This window comes from Nomascus leucogenys, unplaced genomic scaffold, assembly GCF_006542625.1.
Source record: "Nomascus leucogenys isolate Asia unplaced genomic scaffold, Asia_NLE_v1 Super-Scaffold_442, whole genome shotgun sequence".
Lineage (NCBI taxonomy): Eukaryota > Metazoa > Chordata > Mammalia > Primates > Hylobatidae > Nomascus > Nomascus leucogenys.
This window is the reverse complement of record NW_022095773.1, coordinates 131,356-152,267: the sequence shown is the minus strand read 5'-3', so window position 1 is coordinate 152,267 and position 20,912 is coordinate 131,356. Positions and strand designations below refer to the sequence as shown.

The following is a 20,912-nucleotide window of genomic DNA, read 5'->3' as shown; positions in this document are numbered from 1 at the left end:
ATTTTGCTAGAGTGATAAAAAAGTTAATAGCTGAAATAAATAGTAAGAAGTAAGGGAACTGAAAGGAAGCAGTTAAATGAGAAGATACAATAGTGAGCCATTCTATTTTTTGAGTTGTATTTGGAAAGTTAATCACGGCAAAAATAAAGAGGACACCAAGACAGGCACACGGTACTCACTCGACTACAGTGCTCCAAGAGTGCAACAATGTTGGCTTCTATCTGTGCCTTTCGTTCCAGTTCCTGATTCTTTGTTTCCTCAAAAGTCTCAAGAAAAGCTGACAATTGGAAAACATAAGAGAGGTTACTGTTGATAGAGTTAACACTATATTTTTTTTTTTTTTTTTTTTTTTTGAGACAGGGTCTCACTCTGTCACCAGGCTGGAGTGCAGTGGCGTGATCTCGGCTCACTGCAACCTCCACCTCTGGGTTCAAGGGATTCTCCTGCCTCAGCCTGCCGACTAGCTGGGACTACAGGCATGCACCATCACGCCCAGCTAATTTTTGTATTTTTACTAGAGACAGGGTTTCACCATGTTGGCCAGGATGGTCTCGATCTCTTAACCACGTGATCCACCCGCCTCGGCCTCCCAAAGTGCTGGGATTATAAGGTTGAGCCACGGCACCTGGCCCATTTTTAGAAATTTTAAGCTGCCACTGTTTAATGTTTTTTTTTTTTTTTTTTGAGACGGAGTCTCGCTCTTTCACCCAGGCTGGAGTGCAGTGGCACAATCTCGGCTCACTGCAGGCTCCGCCCCCCTGGGGTTCACGTCATTCTCCTGCCTCAGCCTCCCGCGTAGCTGGGATTACAGGCGCCCGCCACCTCGCCCGGCTAATTTTTTGTATTTTTAGTAGAGACGGGGTTTCACCGTGTTAGCCAGGATGGTCTCGATCTCCTGACCTCGTGATCCGCCCGCCTCGGCCTCCCAAAGTGCTGGGATTACAGGCGTGAGCCACCGCGCCCGGCCTGTTTAATCTGTTATTAACCCAAAGGTAATTATTATTCAATAAGAACTTCATATACTTTCAAACTGCCTAAATCCTGTGACCTTGATATAAGTAAATCAGAAAGTTATAAATATAGGCTCAAAAGAAATACCTGATAAAATGACAATCAGAAGAAATTTGCTTTTATAAAGATCTCCTTTGATACATCAATAATTATTAACACCCTGGCTACTAACTTTATCTCTATAATTTCCATTGCTGAATACCTATTTTATCTGAAAATAAGTATTGTATTTATAATGCTGGATTCATTTCAACTAAATGAATTTAATAATTTATTCAGATTGTAAATAAATATTCTAGGAGATTATCTTTTTACTTGTTTAATATAGAACCAGCTCTTATTTACATTTTCGAGTATTTCTGTGGAACATCTAAAAAACAGAAACTTTCAGTCAAAAATAATTTTACTGTTAGCATGAATAACATCAATAGCTTGCCTTCTGTAATAGATTCCCATTATACTTTTTCCTTATATTTAGTATATTTTTTAAAGTGAAACAGTCTTCAACAAAACATTTTTTATTTGAATATGGTGGTAGAGGACCACAATCAACATTTTTATAAAACTGAATTTTCTTTAATGTCCTGCTTCAGCATTCATACAGGTCTTATGTGTGAATATCCTGCTTTTATAATCTGTTGATCATACATTAAGTGGACATATGAGATTTTTATATATACAAAGGCATAAATGAACATTGTCTTTCAGGGATTATTTTTTAAGGAAAACAAACCATAATTAATACGTGGAAAGAAATCTGAGCTAGGTGACCTTCTATTTTAAGATGCTGTAGTATAGGAATTCTTTCCATTCATTCAGTAAACATTCATTAAATGAACACTTATTGACACCTAAGTGCCAGATACCACACTAGGTAATACCTAGTAATTTCCAATACTGTGGTGTCATGACACATTGTTCCCTGATTTTACACCTTTCTCCTTTACCAAAAGACTTTAAAAAATGTTTTTGAGATAATTTTTGGTATTTACTGACATTTTAAAGAAAACTTGGTACATTGTAAAATAAGAGCTGACAATTACTCTTTTATAGCATGCCTCCATGAAGGTAACTATTGACATCAGACCTAGATGAAATTCTAGCACTTTGCTAGAATTCAGATTCTAGCAAAATGATAACTTAAAAGGAAACCAGTAATAGATAATACATGCCAATTTTTTTAAACAATTATAAATGTACAACATAAGTTTAAGTGAAAACCAATTTATAAAATCAGGCTGAGATTTTTTTTTAAGTGAATCAAAACTAACAAAAGGCAACTAAAATTATAGCTGGTGATAGAAAAAAGTGACAATATCTGATGTGAGGGCTAATAAACAATGAGATAAGTATTATGGAAAGCTAAATATAAAAGTGAAAGATACTGAAGGTGAATATAGTGAAGTATGTAAAAGAGAACATTCAATCAATAAATGATCTATAGCAGCAGTCCCCAACCATTTTGACACCAGGGACCGTGGAAGACCATTTTTCTATGGACCAGGGCTGGGGGGCAGATGCGGGTGATGGTTTTGGGATGAAACTGTTCTACCTGAGATCATCAGGGGTTAGATTCTCATAACAAGAGTACCACCTAGATCCCTCGCATGCGATAGGGTTCACACTCATATGAGAATCTAATGCTGCCGCTGATCTAACAGGAGGCAGAGCTCAGAGGGTAATGCTTGCTAGCCAGTGGCTCACCTCCTGGTGTGTGGCCTGGTTCCTACCGGTCTGCAGCCTGGGGGTTGGGGACCCCTGGTCTATAGGTTTCCTCTATACAAACTATGAATGTAAGTACTAGCTTTAGAATCTAGCCCCAACGTATAGACACTCATCACATATCTTTTTAGAATTTTCTACCCATCTCTAAATTATGCTAGAAACTATTCTTCAAGGCAAAATGCTTTGAATGTCCACACTTCTGCATTTATTAGCCATTATATCTGCCCAAAATGAGGTCTCTGATTTGGTATAAATGAACAGCAATCTGAAAATATTACATTTTTATATCTACAAGAATATCACTTACCGTCCATATGTTCCTCCCTTTTCTTTAGCTCCTTGTATTTCTGGTTCATTTCACCTATGAGAGAAATAAAATACAACATTAATTTCAAAAATTCCACATACAGTGCTCTAAATTAAAAATCTCTCTTTGGTTCTCTCTATGCCATTAGTCATTGACTATTCAATGTGTTCCATTAGGTGAAATTCTTTTACAATGACTTATAGAGACTTTTAAAGTAGACACGTGTGTAACTTGAATATGTGGAACAAACAATATGATTAAAGACTTAAAGGCTTTCCATTCCCAACCTGGGGCTATTCAACCTATACATGAACACTATGGGTGCTGAGAAACATAAGTTCCCAGGAAAGTCCATTCCATCTTTGAAAGATCACCAGCAAGACAGCAGAGTAACTTCACTCACAGAGTTTATACTCTAAAGATTTAACAATTAATTAAAATTAAAAGGTACTAAGTGCTATTATAGGAAAAATAAAAGATGCTATAGGAGCACACAGCAAGGGCAACTAATCTAGGTCAGGGTTACAGAGAAAGTTTCCCTAAACAAGTAATATTTAAGTTGTATTATAAAGAATAGTAGGAGTTACCTGGTCAAAATACAGAAACTGCAAATGTCAAAGCATTACCAGTAAAAAGTTTCAAAGTGAGGATGAATATGGTCGCGTAAAGAACTGAGGGAGTGGTATGGCTGAGGCAGAGAATGAAGTGAAAAAGTAGCACAAAGATGAGGCAGCTTACGAAGAACCTTATAAGATCCATGTTAAAGAGTCTGGACTTTCTCCTAAGGACAATTACTAAAGAATTTTAACCAGGGAGATGAAATAATCCTTTGCAATTTTGAAAAATATTTCCGGTCTGGAGAATAAAAGAGAAGTAAGATGGGAGGCAATAAAACCAGTTAGAAAGTTGTCAGGATAATCTGGGTGAAAGACGAAAGCTGCCTTGAGTAGAGTGGTGGTAATTAGGATGGAAAGTAGTGAATTATTATTTGTGACATTTAAGAGCCAGAGTGATTGGTTTGGTGAGGGTTAAACAGGAAGGAATCAAGTATGATTCCCAGGCTTCTGGCTTGGGCATCTGAGAAGATGGTAGTACGACTAATCTAAATGGGGAAAAAGTTGAGAAAGAGTTGCTTACAGCAGTTTTGGATATGTTGAGTTTAACAAACATGAAAAGCATGTCTAAAGAGACAAAAATCCAAGGCCTAGAAAAATGAATGAATTGTGCCATTTTAGCCTCACAGAGGGACCCATTAGTAGGAGTGGATCATGATTATTTAACAATAGGATTTCACTGTAACAAAAACTGAGCTTTGAAGGAACATGGCAGCTGCCCTCTGTAGAGAAAGCAGACAGAGACATGAACCTCCATCTGTGCATATACTTGCTTGGCGTTACGTGAATTATGAGAACACAAGGGTGATGGCAAAGTCAGAGATGTGGATTAGCAAACAGCTTTTCTGCCTTCTGGTCTGAAGAGTTTTCTGAAATTCATTGATGACAACCCTGATACTGAGAAAATCTTATGTTAAGGCTTCCAAAATATTACTAGTAGTAAAAAGCTGCAAGTGAAAGCTAATGTTTAAGGACAGTAAATACCGAATGGTCACAAATTCCTAGCCAGGCTACACCCAGCACCAATAGGAAACCCTGGATCCACTCAGATAAGGCTCTAGATGGATTAGCAACTTTACTCAACTACTACTCAGTTCAAATGATCAACCATGGTCTCAAAATACACTAATGCACCCTGATTAACTGTGAAGAGGCCAGAGGTAATCTGTTATTAATTAAACAAACTTTGTCTGTGTATGTGTGTGTGTGTATATATATACACACACATTTGTAAAATATACTACAGACAGGTTTTTGAGTGGGAAACAGAAAGAGTTGGAGTTTGCAGCACACATGATCTGGGATACCCTTATAGGAGGAAGATGTGCATATAAATATCATCGCACATGTGAAGTGGCAGAAAAGCTACTATCTCCTGAACCTGCCATGGCCCATGTTTCCAAGAAAGTCCTAGTTTCTTGTTCTGGCTACTTAAGTTCCACTCTTGGGAGACTGGTCAGGCATTAAGGGATTAGGAGGGAGGCCTGGATCCTAGACTTTACAAGGATTTAACTATTATCTTATCTTTTTTCTTTTAATCTTAAGAGAATTCCTACACATGATGTTTCCAGTTTCTCATCTTGCTTTTAAACCCCAAGACATTGCAGTGAGGCTTTTCCTCCTCCTATTCCAATGAAATTGTTCTCAGTGAGATTATACAACTGCTTAATGATCAAATTCAAAGGGCAGTCAGTTATCTTACTCTGTAATATTTGACACTATTGATACAACCTTTCAATTTTCTTTGTTTTCCTTTATGTTTTATTTTTGCGTTTTGGGGGGATGGGAGGGCTTCTCTGGCTTTTCTTACTCTCAGATCATTATTTTTCTGTCTTCTCTTCATGGGTCTGCTTCCTTTTTCATTTATATTCTAGAGTTCTGTTCTTAATGAACTTCTAATGCTATATCCACGGCAATTTCATGCATTCTTGTGGTTTAAGAACTCTCAAATTTAATATATTCTCTGAGTTTTAGATTCTTTAATCTAAATGCTTACTATATATATTCATTTGGAAGCCCTTTCAGGACATCCTAACTCAGTATATTCATAATGAAACTCATAGTCTTCCCCCTCTTTATTCCCTATTACATTTGGCTGTCCTCACCATCCATTCATCATTCAAGTCAGAAACCTGAGAGGAGACTCCTCCCTCCTTCTCTCCTCAAAGTCATCCTCCTAGTTGCCAATAGATTGAGCTGGAAGATATAACTGGTTAACATTTACAGCTGCACAGCTGGCCAGCTGGATTAGATGGGACAGCTCCCACACATCTCAGCAGATTCCCAAGCTTCATAAAACTTCCTCCAATATCACTATTGCTAAGAAGGAGAGTGGTCAGAGCATTAGTGAACTTCTCTATTTTGTGATTTCTCAGTGGAACATTAGTATCTGAGTTGCCCATTAAGGCACTGTAAATGTAGGCAGTCCTAAGGTAGGGTAAAACATAATGGTTTTTAGCAAATATATCCTTAGATTCAATATCACAGGACAGGACAAGATTGTAGATAGATGGAAGCAAATCAGTGTATCACAATGGAGGTACGACCAGGGAAGCAGAAGGGTCTAATGTAGTAGAATCAACAATGAGGAGACCAAGGGAGAGGGAAAGGGACACAACGGTAAAAGGAAGGTAATTTTGGAGATATCCTTTAATTCTGAGCATTTGATGTGAGCATAGTTCTATACTCATTTATTTACTTCAGATAAATTTACTGATTATCTACCATGTGCCAGATACTGTAATAGGTGTTGGGATATCAAACTGAGTAAGACAGTTTCCACCCTATTCTCAAAGGGCTTACACTCCATTAGGTGTACAAAAACAAAAATTTATCATGCAACGTAAGTGTTCTAACAGGTATGTATGAAGTGCTGTGGTAACCAGATGCGTGAAAAGACTTCAGGAGGACTTTACACAGGAATTATACCAGCAAGGTACTTTATCAGGTAACATGGGGATTAAAGAAAAAAGTAAAATATTTTCCTTTGAAGAATTTATACTCTAATAAGACAAGTATACAAAAATGTATGCTATAAATTCAGGCTTTTTCATCCCTCAAGTAGGAAAGAAGAAATGCGTATGGGCTGTTAACAAAAGACTGGGGCTACTGTAGAAAGGATACCATTGTTTTGTTATAGTCTCTGCTGTAGCCAGCAGTGGAGTAAGGGAGATATGCTCTTCTTGCACTGCCAATAGTCTGAGCACCACCAAAACTACCTCTGTCCTCACTGCAAGGAAGTTCACCCCACACTTTTACTTCTCTGGCATCAAATGACGTTCTCCTGACTCAGGCTTTACAGGCTTTTATACTCTGAGAAGTAGTTCTGCCCCTCAGAAGGTCTGATTACCATCTTCCAAATAGGTGGCTATCCCAATCTTCTCTCCTGATCAATACACAACAAGGCATGTACTAGTAACTCTCCTGGCCTCAAGGCCCCCAACTCAGCAAAGCCTACTGATTTTGGAGTTGAAAGGTCAACAGAAAACAAAATCAGGGAGATGGGGCAAGAAAAAACTCCACAGGACTTTTGCACAGCCAGATTGTTTCTTAGCACTTGGAATACTTCTGAAGCACGCAAAGTCTCCCAGTACCTTTCCTTCTTCTTCTTTTTTTTTTTTTTCCTTTTCAGACAGAGTCTAGCTCTGTCACCCAGGCTGGAGTGCAATGGTGCAATCTCAGCTGCAATGTCCGCCTCCCAGGTTCAAGCGATTCTCCCACCTCGGCCTCCCAGCTTGCTGGGGCTACAGGCACGCGCCACCACACTCAGCTAGTTTTTGTTTTTAGCAGAGACAGGGTTTCACCACGTTGGCCAGGATGGTCTCGAACTTCTGACCTCAAGTGATCCACCCACTTCAGCCTCCCCGAGTGTTAGGATTACAGGCGTGAGCCACTGCACCTGGCCTCAGCATCTTCTATATGGCATGGTTTCTATCCCTATTACCATTCTGGTCACTCTACTATGAATGAGCTCTAGTTTTTCTCTAATCCTTTTAACATATTATGCCAAAAAACTTAAGATTCCAAGAAGACCGTCACTCTCCATTTATCTACATAACCATTTTTTGTTATGCAATCTAGGATTTCAGCTGTTTTCAAGGCTGTATCACATTAATTCATATTGAGTTATCTAAACCCCTTCTAACATTTTCACATATTTTAGTGAGCCAGAACACTTTCTCCTCCCTGATTCCTATTTCAATTTTAATTAGTTGTGGGGGCCTATAAAATTCCATCATTTTGCATTCACTCTGTCTCTCCCATCTACTTTTCACGTACCATTATTACAATAAGCAGCAAATTAGTATATAAAATACAGTCATTCCTTGGTATCTGATGGGGACTGGTTTCAGTACCCCCATCCCCTCTGTAGATACCAAAACCTGAGGATGTTCAAGTCTTTTACATAAAATGGCACAGTATTTGCATATAACCTACAAATACCCTCCTGCTATATACTTTAAATCATCCCTAGATTACTATGATACCTAATATATTGTAAACGGTTGTTACAGTGTTGTTTAGGGAATAATGACAAGGAAAAAAAGTCTGTACATGTTCAGTACAGATGCAACCACTGTGGGGCAAACTACACAGTATACATCAGCAACAACGTAACATTTTTGGTTTTATTTTTATTTTAAAAATAGAAATGGGGTCTTACTATGTTGTCCAGGCTGATTTCGAACTCCTGACCTCAAGCAATCCTCCTGCCTCAGCCTCCCAGTGTTGGAATTATAGGCATGAGCCACCATGCCCAGCCACATTTTCTATCAACACTTGCAGATGACTTTCATTTAATGATCTGAAAGAGTATATTAACATGCATCAAAACTCTGGCTCTTCTGGCTGAGCACAGTGGCTCACACCTATGATCCCAATACTTTGGGAGGCCAAGATAAGAGGGCTGCTTGAGGCTGGGAATTCGAGACAAGCCTGGGCAAAATAGTGAGGCCTGTCTTTACAAAAAATTTAAAAATTAAAAAAAAAAGCACAGACTCTGGCTTTTCTCTCTTGATAACCCTCATTTGACGATGACGACGATTATAATTTCTATTTGGTGCCCACGGTGCCCAAATGGTGAGGTGGTGAGATGTGCAGCACTGTAGGTAAGCGGTGAGACACGAGGCTAACTTGAACCTTCTAATAGGACATCGGAAAGATCATTTATGCTGCAAGAATCTTCAAGCGTTTAAGGTCGAGGCTTCATAATACAGACGGCTTTAGTTGGGAACATTGTTCTAGGAAGCTGTTTCTCCTTTTTCCTTGAATCATCAAACAACTCTTGCAGTGGCTGTAGGCATGTTGCTATCCCTCAGGTGACACGGAGGCTTTGTTCCACTGAAGGATCACACCATTTAACACTTGCACCTGTTGAAAAACTGCTGCAAATTTTTCAAGTATCCAAATTGATGACTCTGTTTCCACTAAATCTGTATCACTGTCATCATCTCCTGTAAAGAATTTCAGCAGAACCTTGAATTCCTTGTTGGTAAGGGTTTCTCTATGTTCTTCTATGTGTTCCTTGAAGTCACCCTTGATCATGTCAGAGAAGCATTCCCCACCAACTTCCTTTGCAACATTCAAGATATTCCTGGGCCGGGTGCGGTAGGCTCACGCCTGTAATCCCAGCACTTTGGGAGGCCAAGACAGGCAGACCACAAGGTCAGGAGTTCGAGACCAGCCTGGCCAAGAGACCAGCCTGGACAAAATGGTGAAACCCGTCTCTACTAAAAATACGAAAATTAGCCGGGCGTGGTGGCATATGACTGTAATTCCAGCTACTCAGGAGGCTGAGGCGGGAGAATTGCTTGAACCCAGGAGGCGGAGGTTGCAGTGAGCTAAGATCATGCCATTGCACTCCAGCCTGGGTGACAGAGTGAGACTCCAACTCAAAAAAAAACAAAAACAAAAACAAAACCATATTCCTGACTTCTGCATCAATAATGGGGAAGCTCCTGAAATCACTGACTACCTCATTCCATAATGGCTTCCAACATGCACTGACTGTCTTGGGCTTTGGGGCATCTACAGCCTCTGTAAAAAGCACAACTACATTTGCAGCTGTGAAGCTCTTCCATAAATCCATGACACTGTAGTCAAGGTTAGCATCAAGGACAGCACAAATCCTCCCAAAGGTGAGGTGGGTGTAAGTCATTTAATGCACTTGCTGATGCCTTGATCAAATGGCTAAAACAGTGACGTAGCACTTGCCTTAGGCAAGAACATCACTGCAACATTGTCATTAGTGAAGTAGAGAGATCAGGGATGGCTGTGAGTAATGTCAATTATGAGGATGACCTTGAATGGCAACCTGTTCTCTTCCAGGTATTTCTTCATTTTAGGAATAAAAGTGAATTCCAGGAACAAGATGGCCATCACCCAAGCCTTCCTATTGTATTGCCAGAACACAAGTAGGCAATTTTTGATTTTGTTCTTAAGGACCCAGGGACTGTTTGCTTGGCACACAGACCTGGCTTGACCATGTGACCTGCTGTGTTGCCACATAGCACCAGAGTAAAACGATCTTTCCAGGCTTTGAACCCCAGAGCCTGCTTGACACTCTTACGGATGTAGGTATTAGGCCTCTTCTTCCAGAACAAGTCTCTTTCAACACAACTGAAGACTTGCTATGAAAGGTATCCTTTGTCTTTTGAGTTTCTTGAGCTCTTCTGGGAATGCTGATACTGCCTGGCCATCAGCTAATGCTGATTCTCCTGTGATCTTTAAGTTCCTGAGGCTGTAGTACGTTCCACAGCTAGCTAGTCATCCCTTACTATCCTTAAATTCCTTCCTCTCACTCTCTTCAACTTCCTCACAGGAATGCTCACAAAGGCTAAATGCTTTTTCATACATAATTTTGCCATCAACAGGGACATGCTTCTGTGATATTTTGTCTACTCATATATTTGATGTTTTCTTAGTCTCTGCAAGCTTTTTTTTTTTTTTTTTTTTTTTTGAGATGGGGTTTCACTCTTGTTGCCCAGGCTGGAGTGCAATGGCACGATCTTGGCTCACTGCAACCTCTGCCTCCCAGGTTCAATCAATTCTCCTGTCTCAGCCTCCCTAGTAGCTGGGATTACAGGCGCCCACCACCACTCCCGGCTAATTTTTGTATTTTTTAGTAGAGACGGGGTTTCACCATTTTGGCCAGGTTGGTCCTGAATCCTGACCTCAGGTAATCCACCCGCCTCAGCCTCCCAAAGTGCTGGGATTACAGGCATGAGCCACTGTGCCCGGCCAGTCTCTGCAAGCATTTTATCATGAATCACAGCAACAATTTTTTTTGCCATTGTAGGGGCAGCACTAACACTTCCGCAAATGTCAGCTTCCTTCTGTTTTATTGTGCCACTTTGGCAAATCACATGGCACTTTTCAAAAGATCTAAGATTTTTATTTTCTTGTTGAGAGATAGCACTTTACACTCCCTCTTAGTCTGTAAGGGATTTCTTTCACCATTTAATTGATTTTTAGGAGTCTTTTTTTTCACAGAAGCAAAGAGTGAACACAAGTAGCCAATGACTAAAATGCCAGATGAACACTGCTCAAACAGTGGATGCTAGAGAGAGACTGAAGATCTGTGAAACAATGGGAGGCTATAGCAGGGTATTCTTCAGTTCAAATGGTTTCAGCATAGTGCTTAGCATATGGCAGGTTCAAACTTGCTTTTTGAAATTTCCTGTATTTTTTTTCAATTATTTTCCATCCATAGTTGGTAGGATCTGCAGATGAAGAACCTGTGGGTATAGAGAATTGACTATATTACAAAATTGCTATGGTAAAAAAAGTACACATAAGCTTAATGTTTTAAGCTAACTTTGGCATTAGGTTTCACCCAATTTTCTAAATACACATTCTCTGGGAAATACAGTTGGCCCTTGAACAACATAGGTTTGAACTGGGTGGGTCTACTTACGTGCAGATTTTCTTCTGCCTCTGCTACCCCTGAGATAGCAAGACCAAACTCTTCCTTCTCTTCCTCAGTCTACTCAATGTGAAGACAATGAGGATGAAGACCTTTATAATGACCTACTTCCATTTCATGAGTAAGTGGAAAATAATAAAAATCTTTATAATTCTCTTAATAACATTTTCTTTTCTCTAGCTTACTTTATTGTAAGAATACAGTATATAATACATACAAAATATGTGTTAACCGTTTATGTTATTGGTAAGGCTTCTAGCCAACAGTAGACTATTAATAATTAAGTTTTTATGGAGTCAAAAGTTATACACGGATTTTTGACTGCATGGCACACTCAGTGCCCCTAATCCCAATGCTGTCTTGAGGGGTCAACTATATTTTAAATTTTAAATTACAGGTATGCAAACAAGGTCAGATAATTCTATTTCTAAAGACAGGAGGCACTTTAAAAACTGTAATTATAATTTTTACATGTTGTATAAATTGTATAATTTTTATTATCTAATTATGTAAAACAAAAGGACTATGTAGAAGTTTGTTCCAACAGAGTACTGTATATAAAATCATACAGTATAATTGGTAGTACACGGCATATACTAAACATATGGTCCTTAATCATTTTCGAAAGTAGTGGTTATCAAACTTTAACGTGAATCAGAATCACCAGGAGGACTTACTGAAACACAAATTGCCGAGCCCTCTCCTTAGGGTTTCAAATTCAATAGGTCTGGGGTAGAGCCCAAGAATTTGCATTTCTAACAAGTTTCAGATGGTGGTGATGATCCTGGTGTAGACGTAATACCACCATTTTAATGAAAGATTCAAAGTATAGTTTAAACAATTTCTAGATTGAACAATAATAATTCATTCTTCTTCAGCAGATATATGTTGGAAAACCACAGAATAGCAAGGGATAGATGCCATTTGAAATCTCAGATACCAGAAGATAAACCACTTTGAAATTAAATAGGTTATTTTGTACATCCTGAAGGAAATACTAATGGGAAAATACTTTCTAATGTATGCTTTGGGAAAATAACTGCAGTAAAGTTATTCAATTTTGCTTTTATAAAGTAACAGCATTAACAATAAGTCACTAATTAATATTTATGATCATATTTTAAATTGCTATTATGAATGTGTTTTGTGTTTATATATGTTTACCATTTATGTTATTGGTAAGGCTTCCAGCCAACATTAGACTATTAATAATTAAGTTTTTTTAATTATCTAATCTAATTCTCACAATAACCCTAAGAGGTAGATACTGTAATTACCTCCATTTTAAAGAAAAAAAAACTAAGATAAAGTGAGATTAAATAGCATAAATAGCATGTCCAAGATCAAACAGCACAGTCTGGATTTGAATCCAGGCATTCTAGTAACAGGACATGTGCTTAAAATAAAATTATTCTGGCCGGGCATGGTGGCTCACACCTGTAATCTCAACACTTTGGGAGGCCAAGGCAGGCAGATCACCTGAGGTTAGGAGTTTGAGACCAGCCTGACCAACATGGAGAAACCCCGTTTCTACTAAAAATACAAAAAATTAGCTGGGTGTGGTGGTGCATACCTGTAATCCCAGCTACTTGGGAGGCTGAGGTAGGAGAATTGTTTGAACCTGAGAGGCGGAGGTTGCAGTGAGTCAAGATCGCACCATTTTACTCCAGCCTGGGCCACAAGAGCAAAACTCCATCTCAAAATAAATAAATAAATAAACAAATAAATAATAAATAAAAGTATTCTGTCTTTAACATTTTTTATTTTACCCTCCATAATTAAAGAAACAATGATCCTAACCTAGGCTTTAGAATTCTGGGTATGAAAAAGTATACTACAGACAAACCAAAGTATTATATTTTGTTATTTTACTACTTTGAATGACACATATAAATTATGCAGAAAGTTACAATGAATTCATTCAGAATTTAAGACAGTAATTCAATATTCCTATAGCACTTTGCATATATTTCTATTATGACATATTTACCACATTGTAGCAACTAGTTATTTATATGTATTATGGTATATTAACAATCATATATTTGGTTTTACAATCAACTCCACATTTGGGAAAATACTTGAATCTGGAAAGTAATCATTTTTGGTGAGTAATAATGCCCAATAATCCCTCCTGGAGAGACATATGACAGTGACTGTACAACATTTGTTAACTCTATTTGTCAGTCCTACTGTGTATATATTAATAGATGTTCAGAAAATTAGCCCCATCTTGTGGATCACAGTAGTACTACAAATTCAGGCCTAACAGTCAAAACTTCGGAACTGTCAGTGATGTGTACATTATCTTGACTGACAAAAACTAAAAAACTTATGGCTAGCATTGGTGAGGAACCACCTTCACATACTGCTTTTGGTTGTATAACATAATACAACCTTTTCTAGGAAGAAATTTGCAAACCAGTTGTAAATATAAATAATATTCCATTCAAAATTTCACTTCTAGAAATTTATTCTGTAGAAATAAACAGACAAGTTAATAAACATGAATGTACTAGTGCAGCACTGTTCTTGGGAGTAAAAAATTAGAAACAGCCTAAATATCAATGTGGATACAATGTATCCTATGTAACAACAATCATGGGGGTAGCTAATGGTTGTCAGAAGCGCTTAATACGTACCAGGTGCCTTTTTTTTTTTTTTTTTTTTTTTTTTTTTTTTTTGAGACAGGGTCTCACTTTGTTATCCAGGCTGGAGTGCAGTGGCATGATTTTGGTTGGAGTGATTTCGGCTCCCTGCAGTCTCGACCTCCCAGGTTCAAGTAATCCTCCTACCTTAGCAAATAGCTGGGACTACAAGTAGCTGGGACTACAAGCCAAACACACATCACCATGCCTGGATAATTTTTGTATTTTTTTGTAGTGACAGGTTTTCGCCCTGTTGCCCAGGCTGGTCTCGAACTTCTGAGCTCAAGCAATCCACCCCCCTCAGCCTCCCAAAGTGCTAGGATTACAGGCATGAGCCACCACACCTGGACCAGGCACCATTCTTAAGTCTGACTTCAGAGCCCTAACATTGACCACTATGCTATACCATTTCTCAGAATGAACTATACATCCTCATAGGGAAGAATGTATATTATACAGTTAAATGAAAAGACTCAAGCTCAGAAGAATTGTATATTAGTATCAGTCCATTTAAAAATATGTTTATAAATGTATTAAAAGTCTAAAAGCCTAAACATTAAACTGTAAACCATGATTGCCTCTGAAGACTTGGATGAGGAGAAAGGAGATGACATTTTACTCTATATACTTTTCTACTGCTTGCATTTTTCATGTTAAATACATGTCAGATTCATATTTAAAATTACAATTTTAAAAAATTAGTTAATCTGAATCTTTAAAATAATTTTAAGTAGTTTAAAGACTTTTTTTTTCTTTTTTTCTTGAGACGGAGTCTTGCTCTGTTGCCCAGGCTGGAGTGCAGTGGCGCGATCTTGGCTCACTGCAACCTCTGCTTCCCGAGTTCAAGCGATTCTCCTGCTTCAGCCTCCTGAGTAGCTGGGATTACAGGTACACACCATCACGCCTAGCTAATTTTTGTATTTTTAATAGAGATGGGGTTTCACCACGTTGGTCAGGCTGGTCTCGAACTCCTGACCTCGTGATCCGCCCACCTCGGCCTCCCAAAGTGCTGGGATTACAGGCGTGAGCCACTGCGCCCGGCCAGGACATTTTTTTTCAAGCTGAAAAGGATGATTTCCTATAAGCTGAGGCTAATTGCCCAGTTAATGAAAGCATGAGGATCGTCATGTAAGGCAAAACACACAAAAAAAATCTTTTTAAAAATCAGGAAAATGACGTACCTTCAAGGTGCTTAAAGTCTCAGAAATTCTAGGTAAGTAAGGTTTATAATTGTCATTTCTTGGTATGAATGGCACATTGAACATGCACATCTAATTTTGATCCTCCCGCAAACCCCACTAAAACTATAGCAAAAAGAATTTTGAAAGGTATAAACCCCCAGCATATAGAAATAGGAGACAACAGCAGTAAAATTTTGGAAGCTGAAAGGAAATGGACAACTGGTAACTGACCTAGCAGACTTGAGAAAGTTTAAATCTAAGCCAGCATTGGGTAAAGCTGAGAACTACCCTGATTTCAAAAGGCTCAGTATTTTTGCATAGAAAACTGATCACTTTTTTTGTGATTTGTGTAAGGCTTTGACATGTCTTATAATAGTAATGCTGTTCTTTATAGAATTTATTTAATGTAAGGGAATACACTAGTAAAGAGTAAAACACCAGGCACAGTGGCTCTCACCTGTAATCCCGACACTTTGGGAGGCCAAGGCAGAAGGACTGCTAGAGCCAAGCACCTTGAGATCAGCCTGGGCAACAGAGCAAAACCCTGTCTCTACAAAAAAAGTTTTTTTTTTTTTTTTTTTTTTTTTTTTTTTGAGACGGAGTCTCGCTCTGTCACCCAGGCTGGAGTGCAGTGGCACAATCTCGGCTCACTGCAAGCTCCACCTCCCGGGTTCACGCCATTCTCCTGCCTCAGCCTCCTGAGTAGCTGGGACTACAGGCGCCCACCACCAGGCCCGGCTAATTTTTTGTATTTTTAGTAGAGACGGGGTTTCACCGTGGTCTCGATCTGACCTCGTGATCCGCCCGCCTCCGCCTCCCAAAGTGCTGGGATTACAGGCATGAGCCACCGCACCCGGCCTAAAATAATTTCTTAACAGATTCCTTAACAAAAACAAGCTGGGCACAGTAACATGGGCCTGTAGTCCCAGCTACTTGGAAGGCTGAGGCAGTAGGACTGCTTGAGCCCAGGAGTTGAAGGCCACAGTGAGCTATGATCATGCCTTTAAATAGTCACTGCACTCTAGCCTGGCCAACACAGCAAGATTCATCTCTATTTAAAAAAAATAAAAAGTCACTTGGCTATATGTTAGAAGTAAGCCTTGAGGATAAAAACATCCTTATTAAAAATAGTATCCCATGGTGAGTGAAAATATAAGCTGCTATTGTCCACTTGCTGTGTTCTGCTTTACTCAGAAGAACAATACTTTTTCTATTACTTTCCCTTGCTTATACAGAGCCAATATTTTAAAAAGCAATAATTAGGCAAATATGCAATTGTTGGCACTTCAACTAAGAAAGGAGAAATCAGGATGGGTTCAGGCTTTTTGGAAAGTAGCATGACATCTGCCAATAATACTCTGCTTTACTAATGATGTAGAGCTTGTAGCCAAATTCTGACCATATAACTTTCATTAGAGCTATCTCTCATTGTTTCTAGTTAGCACACACATACATAAATTCCTTCCCTGCTAAAATACAGAACAGCGTACCCTTTTTTTTTCTCTTTTTTTTCGAGACAGAATCTTGCTCTGTCACCCAGGCTGGAGTGTAGTGGTGTGATCTCGGCTCACTGCAACCTCCACCACCTGGGTTCAAGCGATTCTCCTGCCTCAGCCTCCCAAGTAGCTGAGACTACAGGCATGCACCACTACTAAAAATTTAAAACTTAGCTGGATGTAGTGGCAGACATTATATATTCCCAGCTACTCAGGAGGCTGAGACAGGAGGATCACTTGAACCCAAGAGTCCGAAGTTGCAGTGAGCTGTGACTGAGCCACTGCACCGCTAGGAATGTTTCCTTAGCCATAACAACAATACATGTACATGTGCACACTGTTTATACCATACCTAACTCATAAGAATATACAATCAATTCTTGATAATCCAAGAGCATAGTAACTGGTTTGCAGTTAAACTATGATTAAAATGCTATGGGGAATCTACTTTTATCTTTCTTATTAGGGAGAAGCTTGTTAGGAAACTGATGCTCAACCTCCTCCTTTAACCATACATAACAATGTAGCCCCCACACCCAAACCCCCACCACAGTATTTCTACATAGTCAAACCCCAAGCTCCCTCAGGTGTTCTGGTGCCTGCATTAGTTCTTCAAATTCCCCTCCTGGGGAAAGTTGGGGAGGATAAGGTTAATCAGTCTTTGCTACTTCATTACTAGACCTGGGTGGGGAATTAATTCTGTCTGGATTATTTGTGTGGTATTTGTGATTTGATTTTCATCCTCTCTAATGCTACCAGTTATTGCCATTAATAGTTGACTATATTATTATTATTTACTTTATTTATTTATTGAGACTGAGTTTCACTCTTGTTGCCCAGAATGGAGTGCAGTGGTGCAATCTTGACTCACCACAACCTCTGCCTCCGGGTTCAAGTGATTCTCCTGCCTCAGCCTTTCTGAGTAGCTGGGATTACAGGCCTGCGCCACCACGCCCGGCTAATTTTTGTATTTTTAGTAGAGATGTGGTTTCTCCATGTTGGTCAGGCTGGTCTCGAACTCCAGACCTCAGATGATCTGCCCGCCTCAGCTTCCCAAAATGCTGGGATTACAGGCGTTAGCCACCACACCCGGCCGACTATATTGTTTATAGTAAACTATTCACTATTACTAGGAAGGAAGTATAACTTAGGAGGAAGTATAAGTTAGGAATCTATAACAACTTTAAACATTTTACTTCTGTTTTTTGTAAAAAAAAAAAAACTGCTTGGCAAAGCTAAATTTTATGCAATCATTTTAACTCATAAGTGGTCAGTTTAAATCATTGCTTTAATATTACTCATATAGTATATATTTTAGTAAAGTTAGTAATATAATAGAGAATTAAATAATAAATCCCAGGTAGTTAAACAGTCTCTGAGACACGAGTTAACACTACATTAATACTGCTAAACATCTGTTAATCTGCATTATAAAAATACCAGAAGCATTACCTTGGTGTTCCCCTAAATCCATGTCAAGTTGTCTAATTTCTTCATTAAACTGATCTATCTTTTCTTTTATATCTGTTAACCTGTTGAAAATATTTTTAATGAATTTATGAAGGAAATGTAGACATTCAATAAAAACAATTGATGGGAAGGTTAGATATCTTTTCCAAGTTGCATAAACAATATCTAAAAATAATATGTCTTATTCTAAGAACAATACTATATCTGACGATGACATTAGGATATCTTTTCCAAGTTGCATAAATATCAAAAAATAGCATATCCTATTATGAGGACAATACGATAAATTTAGAGAGGAAGAATCTTGTCTAGATCTTTTTTTTTTTCTTTGAGACGGGATCTTGCTCTGCCACCAGGCTGGAGTGCAGTGGTGCGATCTCGGCTCACTGCAACCTCTGCCTCCCGGGATCAAGCGATTCTCCTGCCTCAGCCTCCCGAATAGCTGGGACTACAGGCACGCGCCTCCATGCCCAGCTAATTTTTGTATTTTTAGTAGAGACGGGGTTTCACCATGTTGGCCGTGATGGTCTCGATCTCTTGACCTCGAGATCCACCTGCCTCAGCCTCCCAAAGTACTGGGATTACAGGCGTGAGCCACTGCGCCCAGCCTAGATCTTTTTTATTGATTCATATTTGGAGCCCAGGTATATTCTGAGAACACTAGGTTGACTGACTTAAACAGCACACCCCTTCCCAACTTTCCTTTGAGTTTGATTTGCAGTATTAAGAAAATGAAAAATATTTAACAATACTTTTTGTAGGTTTCTATAAGCCGAATTAAGTTGGAAGTCTCAAAAATGAGAAAATAAGGGAAAAGCTACCACTGGCAGAACATTATATGGGTTAATATTTTAACATAAAGCAGTTACACTTACTATAAAGCTACCATAACAAAAACAATGTGGTATAGGCATAGGGATAGACATATCAATGGACTAAAATTGTGAGTCCAGAAATAAGACCATATATCTATAGCTAACTGATTTTTGACAAGGGTGCTAAGGTAATTAAATGGGGAAAGAAGAGTATTTTCAATAAATGGTGCTGGGAAAAGTGCATATGCAGAAGCTAAGGGATTCCTACCTCACATCATACACAGAATTAACTTGAAATGGATCAAAGATCTAAATGTAAGAACTAAATTACCAAACTCTTAGAAGAAAACATAGACATGGTCTTTATGACCTTGGATTAGGATTGCTTTCTTAGATATGACACTAAAAGCAAGAGCAACAAAAGAAAAATAGAAAAACTGGACATAATCAAAATTGGAAACTTTTATGCTTCCAAGGACACCAAGAAAATGAAAAGATAATTCATAGAACAAGGGAAAATTTTTACAAATCATGTATCTGATGAGACCTCTATCTAGTATATATAAGGAAATGTTACAACTCAGTAATGAAAAACAATCTAGTTTAAAAAATGAGCAAATGAACTAAGTAAACATTTCCCCCAAAGAATATGGCCAATAAGCATATGAAAGGAACTTCAACATCATTAGCCATCAAACAAATACAAATCAAAACCATAGTCAGACACCGCTTCATACCCATTAGGGATGGCTATAACAAAAAAGGAGATAATAACAAGTGAGGATGTGAAAAAACTGGAACCCTCACATGCTGCTCATATGCTGCTCTTATTATATTACACAGAAATGTAAAACAGTACCAATTCTTTGAAAGTCTGATAGAATTCAGCTGTGGCTCCATCTGGTCCTGGACTTTTTGTTGGCAATTTTTTTTTTTACCATTTCAATCTCACTGCTTGTTAATGGTCTGTTCAGAGTTTCTATTTCTTCCTACTTTAATCTAAGATTGTGTATTTCCAGGAATCTATCCGTCTCCTCTAAGTTTTCTAGTTTGTGCGTGTAAAGGTGCTCATTGTAAGCTTGAACGGCCTTTTGTATTTCTGTGGTATTGGTTGTAGTATCTCCCATTTTGTTTCTAATTGAGCTTATTTGGATCTTTTCTCTTCTTTTCTTGGTTAATCTTGCTATTGGTCTATCAATTTTATCTTTTTAAAGAACCAGCTTTTTGCTTCATTTATCTTTCATTTTTTTGTTTCAATTTAATTTAGTTCTGCTCTGATGTTTGTTATTTCTTTTCTTTTGGTGGGTTTGGCTTTGGTTTGTGCTTGTTTCTCTAGTTCCTTGAGCTGTGACGTTAGATTGTCTATTTGTGGTCTTTCAGACTTTTTGATGTAGGCACTTAATGCTCTGAATGTTCCTCTTAGCGCTGCTTTTGCTGTATCCCAGAGGTTTTAATAGGCTGTGTCATTATTATTGTTCGGTTCAAAGAATTTTTAAATTTCCATCTTGATTTCATTGTTGACCTAAAGATCATTCAGGAGCAAATTATTTAATTTCCATGTATCTGCATGGTTTTTACGGTTCCTTTTGGAGTTGATTTCCAATTTTATTCCACTGTGGTCCGAGAATACTTGATATAATTTTGATTTTCTTAAATTTATTGAGACTTGTTTTGTGGCCTATCATATGGTCTGTCTTGCAGGATGTCCCATGTGCCGATGA

At 38.5% G+C, this 20,912-nt stretch overlaps 1 protein-coding gene across 1 annotated transcript in view; it reads right to left on the bottom strand.

Annotated features, from left to right (window-relative positions):
• The window catches only part of LOC100607937 (intraflagellar transport protein 74 homolog), a 105,910-nt gene that overhangs the window by 15,215 nt on the left and 69,783 nt on the right, over window positions 1-20,912 (bottom strand). The window contains 3 exon segments of the mRNA XM_030808371.1: window positions 180-277; window positions 3,044-3,097; window positions 18,359-18,438. Coding sequence (XP_030664231.1) covers window positions 180-277; window positions 3,044-3,097; window positions 18,359-18,438 — 232 coding nt within the window.